This window comes from Lichenostomus cassidix, chromosome 5 (genome assembly GCF_008360975.1).
Source record: "Lichenostomus cassidix isolate B80296 chromosome 5, HeHo_3.0, whole genome shotgun sequence".
NCBI classification, from domain to species: Eukaryota; Metazoa; Chordata; class Aves; order Passeriformes; family Meliphagidae; genus Lichenostomus; species Lichenostomus cassidix.
The window spans coordinates 33231088-33246610 of record NC_139486.1 but is presented as its reverse complement, the minus strand read 5'-3'; the positions used below and the strand labels follow the sequence as shown (position 1 = coordinate 33246610).

Below are 15523 nucleotides of genomic sequence, written 5' to 3'. Positions count from 1 at the left end.
GCCCACTGCTCCCAGCAGCGCCTGCCAGCTGCATCGTTTATTTTGGAGGCCCACCCCAATTCCCTCTGCCCTCCCGCCCCTCCGTTTACAGTATCGCAGCCGCTTCCAGCTTGCGATAGCGCAGTGGCCGCCAGGTGACCCTGGCTTAGTGTAAATATTTTGCTTTCACTGGAAGGAAATGTGACATACATTTGGGTGGAAGTTATCCAGAGGTTGTGGCCTCAGGAGCCGAACTGCTGGGAAGCCCCTGCCACAGTGCTCTCAAGGTATCAGCGCTGTTGATATGGGGACTATGCACCAGCAAGGGGCCAAACAGATTTGTTTCTCAGAGACAGAACAAGTGCAGTCGGGTGCCAGGAGTGAGGGTGCCCCATGCACACCCCAGCAGTGAGGAGGGAGGGTGCCCATGCTGCCCAGGCACTGCACAGTAAGGCACAGCTTGGCCTGTCTGCCCTGGCACACCTCCCCTGGGCAGCTGAGCACTGGTATGAAAGAAGGTCACGGCAGGGACAGATTAGCAGAGGCACTTTTCAAACACCTGTGTGAGTTCGGAACAAAGACACAGTAAAAAAAAATCACTACATGATGATTTGAAAAATCACTACATGATGGTTTCTTAAACCATGTTGCCATGTAAGCAGCCATGGTTAAGATCCCAGTCTCCTGCTGATGGGCTTTGTCCTGCACTGAGGAGAGTTTAAGGCCTGGGTGGGTTTTAAAAGCTGTCTCCAGCTGAGGGGTGTTTGCTATTGGTGACACTTGCGATCACCTGTCTCAGTCTGACTGTCTGTAGAGATGTTTAAAAAAGAATAGTAAAGTGAAGCTTAAAGGCATATTGTACCAAGTAGCTAGTGTCACATTTTACATCTGATAAATATTAATTAATGGTTTTTCAAAGTACAAAAGGTGCTGGGAACTCATGCATTGACTGGAGAGAGGTAGATCTCCCATATTTAACCATAATCTTGCTGAATTATGCATTTGACTTGGCATAGCTGGTTACCCTGGAGTGATGTCTGCTCATTTGGCATCCCTCCCTGTCACACCAAGGTGCCAACTTCCCACAGGACAGCCCAGCAGCCTCCCCAGGGAATCAAAGAGCCAGATTATCCAGAATGGGCAAGCTGCACCAAGTCAGGGGTTTGGTTTTGGTAAACATCCAGAAATTAAGGCTCTAACTTGTTGAGGTTTTAGGCCTTGCCTAGGCCCCATCCTTATCAACTGCTGTGAGCTTAATTACCAACCTTTGTTTCTCCAGACAGTCAAATTTGTTATGGAGAAAATGCATGTGTGTTCGACTTACTTGTGAAAGGCTTGACAGTAGATAATTTAAAATCAAATTACAGTCTGCCATTAAAACAAACCCAGAAAGTTCCCTTTCACAGGACAATGCTCCTCATGCACGAAAATAAAAGCTGAAACAACTGCATTGTAATGCTCAGTCAGTCCACAAAACCATAGGGAGGTACATTGACTTTTTAGGAAGATCCCTAGTGAATATAAAACAAACCCTGACGTTCCTAGCAGTGCTGCCTGAGATCAGCATTTCACTGCCTACTACGTGCAGAGACATTTAAACAGCTCTTGCAGCAACCGCTGACACGATCACACTGAATCCTGCCCAGGAGACCTTAGAAATGAGTCACAGAGGGGAATTATCCTGTTCCTTAGAGCACACTGCCGGTGTGCTTAGCTGAAAAGCAGTGGAGAAGGAAGGAAATGAAATAAGAATTCTCAGAATTGGAAATTTCAATGTGTCATTTTGTAATTAGAAATGAACACATACATATACACACATATGTGTATGTATGCATAATACTATATATACATGCAGGCCAAAGAAAGCAATAGGAAGCTGTTGCAACCAAAGCATGTGCCATACAATCCTAAGTAGGACGTTCTGTTCATAGCAGAACATAATGTAGCTCATGGAAGCTCAAGGATGAAGCAATAAAAGTTGTGTACTAGCCAGTTCAAGGTTACACATAAACATTAAGCTCCCTCTTATTTAGAAGACATTGAAATGTGATACATGAACAAAATAATAAGTAATGTCTTTAAACAGTAAAAAGAATAGCTGTTTTACTCTGTTGGGATCTATGGGATCCTCCACTCCGAGGAAGATAAAAGATCTCCTTTTTCCCAGCTGGAAGGAGGGATTAATTTTAGGTGGATGCAGTATGCATGTGATATTCCTCATGTGGTAAATTAAGTGTGGGCTGGCAAGCCTATGGGCTGCTCACCATCTCTATTTAACATTCAGAGTTGTGCTGTGGTGCTGACCACTGAGGCTGTGGGGCATCATGGGGTCACACCTTAGTTTGGGTCAGGCTGCTCTGACACCTCTACATTCTGACTTATAACTGAAAGTCACACCAAAGCTCTTGCCTCAGGACTGAAGTTGACCTCCTAGCTCTTTGAAATCACCACCAGCAGCAGGTTAGCCACCACTAGTGCCCTGCAAGGCACTTCCACACTTGTCTGAAGTAGGAGAGTTATGGAGAGGGATTTTTGGCTGCTGCAGCCTTCAGGTGTGCTGTGCCATGTAGTGCACGTGCTGTGAGCTGCTGCTTCTCCTGAGAGCAGCCAGAAGGAGGGGGTCCTGGCATCACAAGGCTGAGAGAAAATCCATGTCAGGCCAGCAAGGTGCCAGTCCATGAACCCACTGCCACTATGGATATGGAATGCTGGGAAAGGGCAAAGGAGCTCCCAGCCATTACAGACAGGCTCAGTTCCGTGCCTGGACGATGACAGACCTGTCTCCCATCACAGACTCTCTGTTTAACATCAGATTAACTGAATTCTTTTGAGCTTTTCTTGTGCTGAAAGGACGTTACCCAAAGCAGCTGAAAAGACAGCCCACGTATCCAAAGCTAGCAGCTCTTTTTGATCCGCTTTTTCTTTGACATTGCCTAGAGTACCCTCCCCCCACAGCGCTGCAATGTAAATTCACTTTTTAATGCAGTGGGCTTGGATTTGTAAGCAGTGTGAAGTGCCAGAGTTGCCATCTAAAAGACCAGCTGGCAGACAAGTGATTTAACCTGACAAGAAAAGGTGTTGAGACTAGTTTGATTATTTTTGGGGTGGGGGGTGAGGGGAAGTGGTAGTGTTGGCACAAACAAAGAGCTCTGGGCTCAGTAGAAACAGCTAATTCAGCCAATTACCAAAACTGGTGCCAGCTCTAGATAAACTTTGGTGCTCCTCTTGCAGTTTTTATACAGACTTGTCCCAGTCAGCACCAGGAACTGCCGACGGGCGCATCTCATCAATAAAAACAGGCTAGAAGAGACTTGTGATATGTTTCCTGTGTGTTTGCCTTGAACAAGGATGTATCTCACACCCAGAGCCCCACTTAGCTGTGTCAGTTCCAAGAGATGGCTTGGTATGTACACCATCCTAAATGGGAGCTGGGGCAGCCACCAGCCTGAGCAGCAGGAGGAAACCTCTCCCTTTTTCACAAGTGTTCATGTCTGGGGTTTTGACTCATTATAGATGGTGAAGTGGGGTGTGTGGGGTGTGTGGTGTCTTGCGAATTGCAGCTCTGGATGCAGCTTTCAATGGTCACAGCCATCCCTATGTAAATACCTGTGATGAAGCACATGGTTCACTTTCTGAACACAAAACTCTCCCATAGAGAGATGTACATTTGAAGAAGAGGAGAAAAAGATATATATGGCATGTGTTTCTGAGCTAGAAAACGTGAAAAGTTATGCCCAACAAGGAAACACAGATGAGAGGTATTTGGGAGGGCTCTGTCCTTTCAATCTCCGTGTCTATGAATGGAAGAGGTGTTTGAAAATTGCACCCATCATTTTATTTTGCAGAGTAATAAGCAAATAGGTTTTAGCCTGTTGCCTGCAGGGAAATGGTTTTGTAATGGAAGAAGCACTCTAAACTAAATCAACAAACACGAGAATGGCTGTGTTTGTTTTTCCATGTACTGGAGGTGAAAGCTCAACCATGCTGGGGTTTCTTTCACATCCTCTCCACTTGACACAGGGCAGGGGACAGGCACAGACACATGCAGAGCTGCACATCTACGTGGAGGGAGCGCTGGAACAACAAAAACTTTGGTCTCTGTCTTCCCCCCACCCAGGTGCCCTGCCCTTCCTGTCAGCGGAGTGGGAGATGTGGGGCTCTTGGCATGCCTGATGCTCCCCCTCAGGCTGTACTTTCATGGAAGTTTTAAGCCAGCACTTGCCACTGACATGGGAGCTGCCTGGGTGTCTCACTGCCCCTGGCTACTTGCTTCCTCCCCTCAGCTCTTGTGCAATCACACCGAAGTGCATAGTTGAGTGCAGCTGGACTGCAACCAACCAAGGACTACAGAAATTATGAGGTTTTTTTTTTTTTTTTAAAATCCAGCTATTCCCCACTCCAGTTCACTCTCTGGCACTGGGAGCGAACTTCGTGTGCCTCTTTTGGCAGGGACGCTGACTTACTGGGTCAGACGTTCATGGCCCTCTGGCCTGGGGCAAGGGATGCCCTGGGTGGGGAGGGCCCTGCTGGCCCCAAGGCATCCCTGCCTGCCCGTGTGGGTGGCAGGAGGACAAAGCAGTAAGCAAGCTGAATTAACCAACCAGGAGCTGCAATAGTGGTGGAAATATCTAGTTTATGTGCATACATGTACTCATAGAAATGCACTTTACTACAGCCAGTTTCACATGGGGCAGGTATTTTTGCTTTTGATAATGAATTCAGAACCACCAGTATAGTATTTGTCCACGTTACAAATGCTTTGCTGGTACGCCTGAAGGACATGTGCCCAGCACAGGCACAGACTAAGCATTATATTGGGAAAAGAGTTACCTAGCCAGACAGAGGCATTTTTTCCTCCTTTCAGCTGCATTCCAAAGACAGGCAGTTATTTGGAAGTATCTTGTGTGTTTAAAAGTGCACAGGAAGCATTTGCAAAGGCAAGGGCAGCAGTATGCTTTAATCTTGTCTCATACAGAGCATTCCCCTTATTCATCTATTCCCAGCATTTGAACTGTTAGCTCAAAGACAGGCCTACAGCTGGAATGAATAGCTTAAGATAGCCCTCTCCATGTCTAGGCCACTGGATGCCCGTATGAGCGTATGTTTTTAACGTATATTTCCTGTGGTCCATCTTTGCTCCTAGCAGAGGGGGAGAGAGGTATTTCTGTGTGCTTCTTGTATGTGCTAGGCCAGGCACTCCTGTGCCTGTACAAGTACTTGTGAGCTCACACACATATAGGTGCGCCCATACAGACCTAGATGTGCCCAGACAGACCTGCATTACTAGTCACGTTTACATCTGTCTATATACATGCCTATTCTGCCATGCAATCAACGTATACACAAGTTTGCTGAAACAAGCCAATTGGTTTTTTTTCTCTCCTGAATTGCCACATGCTGGAAGCCGCAGGCTAGCTATTGTGGTTGCCCTGATTCCCAGGTTTCTTCTGCAGTTGGCAAGTAAGCGGCACTGCAAGTTTCCTAACAACTGGGATGAAGTTTTGTGTAAATCACCTTCTAGGCGTTAGACTTTTCCCAGGAAAAGAGGGGGGTGGGTGTTTGGAGGAGGGAGAGTTGCTCCCTTTGATGTGGGGATTAGTTCACATGTCAGCGTTATCCCCTTTTTTTTAATATGCTGTGATTTATAGAAGGGCGGCTATGAGAGACAGCCAAGGGGACACCCACGTGGGACTGACAGACACCACCTCCCAGAAAATACCTACAACTAAAGCAGCTGGCATCAACAGAAAGACTCCAACTGCAAAAAAATGAAAGCATTGCAAAAAAGCCCTGTTTTGCCTAACAAATGCTTTTTTAAAATTAGGATACGCTTTACTGCTTATTGAGCAGAAACTGGTTTTCCCAGCAGCAGAGGGGGAGTCTTTCTGCACATCCACAATAAAGAAATTATAAATACTTTTTTCCTTTAAAAAAAGTTTGTTTTGTATTTTCCTCTTGGAGCACAGATCACTAGTGAGAACGAGTGTAATTTCAAACATGATTATGCTTGCTTAAAACATATTTAGTAATGTGACTGCTCCAGTCAGAGTTTCCATATTCTCCTGCATGAATATTTTATCAATGCTGTAGAAAAACTTCACTTTTTGGTCAAAAGTTATGTGGTTTGTTCCGCAATCCAATCTTATGTCTATTAGTGTTGAAGGAAACTTTCCTGATGTTTTTCATGGGAACTAGATTAGGCTTTGACTTATTAGGCTAGAAGCCATATTCAGAGTAGCTTTGCTTAGCATATCTGAATTATTTAGGCTTACTGCTTTGTGGAGTGCGTGGCTGAGGGGCTGGCAAAGGAGACAGTGATAGATACAGTAAGAGATTTAACTAACTTTTATAGGTTGTATCAGTATTTTTTCAAATTTCCATCTGTTTTGGCCCTTTTCAGTTCCTAATATTTTTATTTTTCCAGTTCTCTTTGAATGAAACTTTGAGACATTTTAGTAAAGCAAACTTTTATTTGTAACTAAAAAATAGTTTAATTTCCAGACAGATCAGCTCTTTGAGCTGATTCCCTGTGTGGCTGCTCTTGTGTTGAAGGCAGGGGGGGTGACAAGGCTGTGGCAGCCCAGACTTCATAGCGAGCTGCTGTAAAACTCTACCCTAAATAAGCAGTTTTCTCATGTTTTCACCACAGAGATAACATGAGGTCTTCTTTGGGTGTTTCTTTAATTCCTCTCCCATCTAGATACCCAAAGTCTTGCATTTATCCTTGCTGCTGCTTTACTTGTGCTCCTTCCAGCACAGCACAGGCAGCTCAGCGACTGCCTGGGCACCTTACCTTGAGGGACAGACAAATGCCAAACCACTTCTTTGCTGCTGTTTCCAATGGTCTCCCGCAATTCCCCCCGCTATTCTTTTAAGCATAAAGAGGTTATTGTGTCACCCCCAGCAACCCATGACTGCCACTGACAACCAAAGTGTGACGCACGACGGGACATGCCCCACACAAGTAGGCTTTGTACCCAGGGTGCTGCAGTAAAGTGGCCACGTTCAAGTGTGGCCTCACAGTGTGACTTCTCCCACCCCAGCCGGGGCTGCTCCATGTGCTCTGACCCAAATGCTAATCGAACTACTTAAACCCGCAGTGAAAGCACAGCCAAAAGCTCCTCTGGCATCTCCCCAAGCGCAGCGCCCTGGCCCAGGGCTCCCGGAAGGTATGCTGCAGCAGCATGCTCACACAGACGGGCCTGGCTCTGCACGGCAGGGTGGAGAGAGGAGCAGCTTTGGCTCTCAGGTGTCTGTGCATGCACCACCTCGGCTTGCTACTGCTCTTTGGTGCTACTGGGAAGTGACTGCAAATACAGCCCTTCTCGGAAACATACACAGAATAATGTGTTATGTGCACATGCACCCTCTGTCATGAACAGGTCACAGCAGAGTACTTCAGAGAGATGCTTCCTTTCACCCCAGCCTGGTGCAGGGTTGGGGATTGTGTGTGGAGAGAGAAGGGTGACTTGGTGGATGGGAAATCATAACCCCTTCCACAGCCTGGGAAACATGGTGCATAAGTTACTGGCAAACAAGGGTGTTTAAGAGACATGGCACATGCTCCGCTACTTATTCTTCTTCACAAATGGCCCACTGGGGCCAAAAATTAAAACCATTTCCTGCTTATTTGTTCAAATTGTCAAAATATTTGACTGCATGAATGTCAAGCAGTATCTTGAAGACAATACTTCATAAAAGGAAAGACAATTTGGAGATTGCTGTTTCTCCCCATTTCAGTGCACTTTCCAAAATTGGAAAATCCTCCTTGCTGGTCTCCTGGCTGTCATGTGGCAGGGTGGGCAATGCCAGCTGATCACAGCACACACATCAGCGACTTATACCTTTTTCTACACATTACCATTTGGGTGCTCTGACCTGTCTCCATTCTCACTAGTAGCTTGAATATCTCCTTAAGGGTTAAATAAGTTTTTCCTTTAAATAAAGACACAGCACCGGCTGATTAAATGCCAGTATTTATGCATGCATTTTGCTAACACTTTTGAGTGAGAAAAGTAATTCCTGTATTACTCAGATGTGCTCTCGTCGGGGAGAAACAGGATTTCTCAACTCTTGGTTGGATTGAGTTGGAAATATACAATTTAAGCAAAGCTTGTTAAAGGCCCTATATACTTAGGAGTTAGACAAACCATTTTTCAGTAGTTGTGTTTGAGTGTAACTGAGATAAGAATTCAGATTTTATTATTTTGATGGCTTACAGTTAAGAATTAAACAATGTAATATAATGTAAAGCAATAATCAAACAGCCAGTCAGTCAAGCCGAACAGGCTCACACTTTTGAAAACATGAGAAAAGCAGAGAATTTGAAAAACACTGTCAATTTGGAGGCTTTTTTTTTGTTTGCTTTTGAAAGTTATGTTGGTAATGATAGAGCTTAAATCAGAACAATATAAACAGACTGCAACTTAAAGCTTTGCCTGGTCTTTTCACTTAAACCCACAAAAATGTAAGTATAGGCTGGAGTTCATAACAGGCTGGATCCTTCCCCTTCAAAAAAAAAAAAAAAAACAACCCAAAACTGAAATCAAATGCTCAGTTTGATTATCCAACTGTTTGGCTCGAAGGTGCAACTGGCTAGTCTTTGTGTGGTCTCTATGAAACCCAGAGGAACATTGGGCTCTGACTGCCAGATGCAACTTCCATGCTTCCAAAAGCTGAGCTGCAATTCATGAATCATACACCATGTGTGAATCCTACATGAAAATATCAGGTGGAGAACAAGAACTCTTCCTGCAGGAGATACCTGCCCTCCCTCATGTAACAGTGATAGCTGGAAATTACTTGTAACTGCTGATATATCAGAAACAGCCCTTGAATATTTCTGCTTTTCATCCACATTTAATAAAAGATCACTTCCATTTGAGATGCTCCAAAAGCATGTGCTTTCTCTGATGTGTCATAAGTAGGGGTGATGCAAAAGTAAATATGTTACCACTTTCACAATTTGTGTGATGAACTAAATATCTGCATCATCTAACATTCGATAATGGAAAGTTTTAGGGAAAGGACTGTATTTTCTTTACAGACATATTGTTAATGTTCAGTGAAGGTTAAAATTCTACTGGACCACAGCTGTGTACCTTGTATACAGGCTTTGAGAAGTGATTTCCATACCCTGCTGAAGCAATTAACCATTAGTACGGAGGTTGGGATAGAGCAAGTGAGGCAACCACAATATGCCTTTGGTTGGAAAGCAGCTTCAGGTCAAAATAGCAGCCTTGTCAGACATTCACCTGGTTCCGCTACTTGTATTTACAGATCGGGAGAGAGTTCAAAGACTCTGGAAATGCTGCTGCTAAATAGCCACCTTCTTAGCACCCTGCTCAGTGCAAAGCTTCCCTGGCACCTGATTATGAAAACACTGCAGGGGATTCACAGGAACAGGGGCTGGGGTCAGGAGAAAGCTTTAAACCTTTGCATGTAACTTTTCATGTGACCGGGCTGGCGGTCCAGTGACTGTGGGCTCCATTGGCAGGCAGTGGCTTGTGGAGACCTGGGAATTATTATATAGGATTGAGAGAGAATGCCAGCAATGCACACGGAGCTCAGGGGGGAGGATGAAAGGCAAACGCCACTCAATGAATGAATTCAGAAATATGCATGCAATTTCTGAATGACTTCTTTCCCTTTGCTGAACCTACACACCAGTTTGTACAGGCACCGGTGAAAGCCTCATGTCCCACGACTGAGAAGATCTGTGCCAACCCCCTCGGCTCTGCCAGGCCACCTCTCGCAGGCCACCTATGCTGCCAGCAGCAAGAAGAGCACAGTGTCGGTGTGCCACGAACAAAGGTCCTTGCCAAGACACCAGTGAGCCCCCTAAACACAGCTGCCCTCAGGACAAAAGCGGGGTGTGGCTCTCCTGAATGCAGCAGCTCCCATGGGTGGTGGCAATGCTGTGGGGCCATGGTGCAACCCATGGAAAGGTGGAGGGAAAATTCAGTGTTGCTGCTCTGGCAGTCTGAACCAAGCAGTGCCAGAACAGCCCACTGGCTGGGGGCAAAGCTCAGCTGGTGCCACCTCCATCGTTACCATGGTGGTTGGGGGCCCACCTGTCTTGTGGCTGGCCTTCCCAGGTGGCTGCAGTCAGATGGGGTGTGGGGGCATTGGGCTTCGAAAGCACGCTTGGGAACAGTAACTTGCTGCTTCCCCACAGTGTGTAATTTTGGAAAGATGGGAGTAGGGCCATCTAGAAACGGTGTCCCTGCAGCTCCTCAGTTGGCATGGTAGAACCATCTTTTATTATCCTTTGGGGCTACAGCTGAAAACAAAAAATGCTTTCATTTCAGTTTGGCAGTAGCTCTGGTTGTGTGTGCTCTGGCTGCTTCCTTAATTACAGTGGTTGTTGACAACTTCTGATAGAGACCCTCTCTTTGAGCAGTCCCCCCACTCCCCCATTTTTTTTGCAGTCTGAACACATAACAAACTGGGACAACGTTCTGTAAAAATAAGCTCACTGTAACTAGTGATTCCCATGCCACAGTTACACTGTGTTCCTCTCTTCTGTCCTCTCAGCTTGTGCTGCTGCTGTTTATTTCCTCTTTCTGGCTATAAGACATTTTATTTATTAGTGCTGGATTTCCTGTTGCCTGCAGCTGCCCGTTCTTTACTCTCCCCAGTGCACTTTGCCACTGGAGGCTGTCTGTAGGTTTGTTGTCCCACTGACTGAGGTGCTCTCATCAAGTTTTGTTGGTGGTTGTATTAAACAACACTTGACAAAGAGGGGGCTTGCAAGGCAGCCTGATCAAACAAGCCCACCCCACCCCGCCCCCAACCCCCCTAAACCAAAGGCTGGCATGGGAAGCCCTCAGAGGCAGAGGAGGGTTCCCTTTTTTATGAATTACTGATGTAGAGATTATAATTTTTCAGATGGCAGGAACACCTCTGGTTTTGCTTGCACAGACTGCACCACACAGAGGAAGTCAGTTCCTTGACTGCACATGTCTGCAGGTCTGGCTGACGAGGGGTTAGAGGTTTGCAATTATTTATATTTCAGACTGTGGGCCACATCATGGTAGAAACATTGTGCAGGCTTTGCACACATGAAATTCATGAATGACTTCCCCGACGTTTTGTGGACATTTGACATCCTCGTAGTAAACAGAAAAATTGCTTATACAGAAAGTGAGATCATGAAGTGGAAAAAAATGTTTTGCTGCTTTGAATGTGATTTCCCTGCTGGAAGGAAGGAGGTGGTAAAAGCTCTTCACGCTCTGTGTATTACCAGGAAGCCAGTTGGAAAAGCTCACTCATCTACACTGGGGTGAAGTGCTTCATCTAAATTCTCTGTTGTCCGATAGCTATCTGGTGTTATTTCAAATGGCAGAGAATGAGGTTGAAGCAGCACCTAATGGTAATATTGTCTCTCTTGTATTTTATGTGTGAGGTGCTGCCCTAATTTTATTATCTTCTCTTTCTGTTTGGAAGGGATTTGGGGCCTGAAAACTGAGTAATGAGGGTTAGGGGTGAAGTGAACCCCAAGGCATGGAGGTGTGTTTTACAGCGGTGCAGCTGTAGTCCTGTCAGAATGTGATCCTTTCTGCTCTTGTTCACGGTGGGCAGTTGCTGGCAGAGAAGCTCTGCAGGTGCAGCACCATTTAGACACTTCTTCCTTTGTGTCAGATGTTTGAGAGCTGCCCATGATCATTAAATACGGAACGGTCCTCTGACATCTTCCAGGTAAAATGGAAACGGGAGATCCTGAGCATTTGAATTATGAAAGATCCCAGTGTGTTACCTGCAAGCCAGTGTTTTAACCCCAGTGTCCTGGCCAAATTCCAGCTCTGCTAATTACATCCTGCCTATGTGAAAATTCCCCTGCATTTGTACACTGCTTTCTTCCTCACTTGTTTTCAGCAGCTGTGTGGGGTTGCCAGGTGCGGCAAAGAGCTTGCCATGTTCCACCTCAGGCCTGGCTGCCATTCAGCAGGGAATGAAATGAGCACTGTGCACAGCATTTGCAGTGAGTCTGGATCCTCTGCAGGGAAGGGTGCTACAAAAGCAGCTTACCCAAGGACCAGTGCTAGGGCTTTGTCACAAAAGGTAACAGTGTTAAGAGGCCAGAGGTTCTAGTGCTGGGGTATGTTGTAAGGTCACACGAGAGAGATGAGGACTGATTTTCCTCCCAGTATCTCTCATCTACAGGGATTGGAATAGCTGGTACACACTGATCTGGTTCTGGGAGCTGACTGACTTCAGGTTTGTTTGCACAGTGGGAGAAGTTCTCAGCCCCACTTACACATTCACTGTCAATATATATCCAGCTTTGCATGTCTCATTATCTATCAGTGTGAACAAGGGAAGCTAAGGGAAAAATAATTTTAAAACTTTAAATGTTTCCTTCTCTTCCATTTTGTGACTCACGTGCACATTGCTTTTTGCTTGGCCCTGTTGGGAACAACTCTGTTCAACTGACCGTTAATACCCCTGGTAAAAACCTCACTCATACCACTGGAGAGGAACTGGCTGATGGATTATCCCTGTCTTCTGAAGAGCTGAAAGATGGCTGCAGCAATAGTTACAGGATTCTGATAATAAGAAGCAGTAAGAAATGCAGGTCACAAATAGAAGGATAACAAAATTACATATATTCAATACAGAAGTGACTTATTGGCTCATCTGTCCAATTTTCTTGTCAGCCAAGCTCTCTTTTTGATTGTAGCATTTTTACCAAAGTTCTGCCTGAATACTATATGGAAGTACATGTAAAAATATGTGAGGTTGCTCCCAATAGAACACTGGCAGCAGTGGAGGCAGAACATGCCCAAGGCAGACAAAGCAGTGACTTGATTTTTTTTCCCCTACATCACATTCCTCTTTGGTCTTTCCAACATCTTAATTTGATGGGACAGCAGTTCTGAGCAAGGGGGAAAACCCAAGGTAGTCTCAAGGTGTGATGTCAGCATGTTTTCACTATATCCTAGGAAGGGAAATACAGCAAGCCTTGGAAAGGGAGGCAATGTGTGTTGTCTGTGGCATAAGATAGAAATGTGGGACTCAAAGACCCAAGTCCTCTTACCATGCTGCCCATGTGACTTCAGCAAAGCACAACTATTTTAGTCTCATTAGCCCTGTCTTTAAACTGTGCTTGCTTCATGGGGATGAGAAGAAGGGGATTAAGCTTTAATTCATTAGTTTGTAAAACATTTTAGAACTTGATGGAAATTTCCCTGGTAGTGCAGGGAGCACTGACAAGCTCATCTCCCTCTCCAACTGCAAATGGTTCTGCAATATGAGAGAAATGAGTGAAAACAGTGCTTGCATTCCAGTGTTTACGATAATGAAACCCTCAAGCTTCCCCTCTCCATCCTTCCATGTTTTTTAAAATAGGGAGAGGCAGCAATGAGAAATTTTAGTCAAACAGAGTACAGTTGCTCCCTGGAGACTTGAATGCATCTCAGTGGAATTTTCCCTGCTTTCAGTCTTTTGTACTTCTGAAAGGTCCTGGAAGCAGACATGTGACTGTAAGAGCAAAAAACACTTCTCTGTCTGAGTGCTCTACCAAATATTTATAAGATAACCAGATTAAATGGCTACAAGCAAGTTCAGCAGGGTTTGAGTGGCCAGTAGTGCAGCACTGTCAAGAAGAAAATCTAAATCTTAGCTAAAACAAAATTAAAATTACATGTTCCAAAGGTCTCTTCAAAGCACAAAACGTAACACTGAAGCTGGAAAATTGCTCTTCCGCAGGGTGAAATGTATTAGCTTTTAGAAGTAACTTATTAAGAAGTATCTTATTGAAATGCAGTAGCTTCCTTGTTGCGATGGAAACTTCCTTGTTAAAGGAGAGGCCAAAGCTGTGTGAGCAGGCGTGTAAGCGGATAGCTGCAGAGTTGCCCTCTCCATGCCATCCCGTCTGGTGGCTTGGAGTGGTGTGACATCAGCTTCCACATCTCTTGCACTGCCTTGCTTAAGGGTGTGCAGCACTTTTGCATAGAGGCCAGGTGCTCCCAGGAACTCTCATCACCCACAGGCTGTCTAGCAAACAGCAGATGGCAACCTGCCTGCCTCTCTGCCTGAGGTGGCCTCACTGCAGCTGATTTCTCTGCTGGGTTACCTACAGCCACTTTGGCAGTACTCCAGATCTCTCATATTTCTGTACAGGTTACTCTGCTTTCCAAGAGGGTGCTCAGGGAGGCTTTCCCTGTGACGGCAGAGGACAGAACCAGCCTCTCAGGTGACCGTGCATCAGCTGCTGGCACTAACTGAACCCATGGCTTTCCTGTAGGCTTGAGAGCAGGGAACAACCAGATCCTGATCACAGCACAGCCAGTGATGCTTTTAGTGGCCTTGAGCAAGTCATACATTCTCTAAGTCTCGAAGGTGAGTAAATAGTTCCGTGGTTTGCAGTCATGCTGGGAATACTTCAAAAGTGCTTTGAAGACAGAGAGAGCTGAGCAGCTGAAATACACATTGATCTTCTCACCGTTTGGATTGCTACCTGTTCTCCTAACATTCTGAACAGTCAGAGCCCATCTATTTGCAACTCTTACATCATCTCTGATGATTTCCAAGTGAGTTACAGGAATAAGTGCTTACTGTACTATTGCTTCTTAATCAAGTCAATGAGTGGGTTTATCATTCTCTGAAAAAAAGAAAAAGTGAACATTTCACTATGTTATGGGCTGTGGACACTCTTGTGGTTGGCTTTTGATTCCTCCAAACTGATGAGGTGGTGAGGTGAATTAGGAAGGCACATGTGGCCTGTGCTTCTTCAGTAGCATGTATGTTGTTCAGAGGCTTTTATTATTAAGTCACTTGAATTAACCTAAACAAAATATAGATTTTTCATAAGTTCAGAGTTGTATATGGCCCCACATATACAAAGAACAGCACTTGCTCTGACTTGGTTTTAAAGTTAGTTTTTGAAGGGACAAACGAAGAAGAAAGTTCACTCTGCTTCACCAGATTTTTGAAAACCCATGTTATATTCATTCAGGCCTTTGGGAAGGTTTCACTTGTCCTTTCTGTAGATTTGATGTATTGCTTGAAGTCTCCCCACTAGTGCTGGGTAAAGCAGCATCAAGTATGGTATCTTTCAAGGCAGTGTTCCTCACTCGTATGGGCTGCAGGGCAGGATTGGTTCCTTCCCAAATTAAATTTGTTTGATCCTTTCGGTCTGAAACACACAGTAAAGACAGACACCTCAATCCCAATATTTCTGAATGAGATTGCAAAGTTGCCATCTCCTCCAGCAAACAACCACTGGGAAACCCAGTTAATACACAAAACAAATCAAGGTAGTAAGTTCACAATGAACTAATCTTACAGATTTGCTGAAAATGGATTGAAATGCATGTAATGATTCCCTTTTTTCTGCCTGTCTGGTTGTCCTTCTAGTTACTAGTGTCCAGACTCTCCTTCTCATTCTGGCGAATTTTCTGATGTGCTCTAGAGCCAAACTTTAGATTAGTCCAGGCCCCTCTACCGTTCTTTGCCAGAGCTCTCCAAAGGCCAGCATATACTTGCTAGGGTACTTTGAACCACCCTAATTTTCCAGAAAAATTGATTTTTGGTAGCCAGT

The 15523-nt window shown here is 45.1% G+C and overlaps 1 protein-coding gene across 6 annotated transcripts in view; it reads right to left on the bottom strand.

The window, feature by feature from the left end:
- Positions 1–4594: 4594 nt before the first annotated feature.
- Positions 4595–15523, bottom strand: part of RAD51B (RAD51 paralog B) — a 411052-nt gene continuing 400123 nt past the window's right edge. For 4 of the 6 annotated variants that reach the window (XM_085062131.1, XM_085062133.1, XM_085062134.1 and 1 more), the window contains one exon: positions 4595–15118. In XM_085062131.1, the coding sequence (XP_084918257.1) occupies positions 14931–15118 (188 nt within the window). In that variant the 3' untranslated portion in view covers positions 4595–14930. The remainder of the gene's footprint in view (positions 15119–15523) is intronic. The other 2 variants (XR_014852614.1, XM_085062135.1) reach the window with 1 other exon arrangement.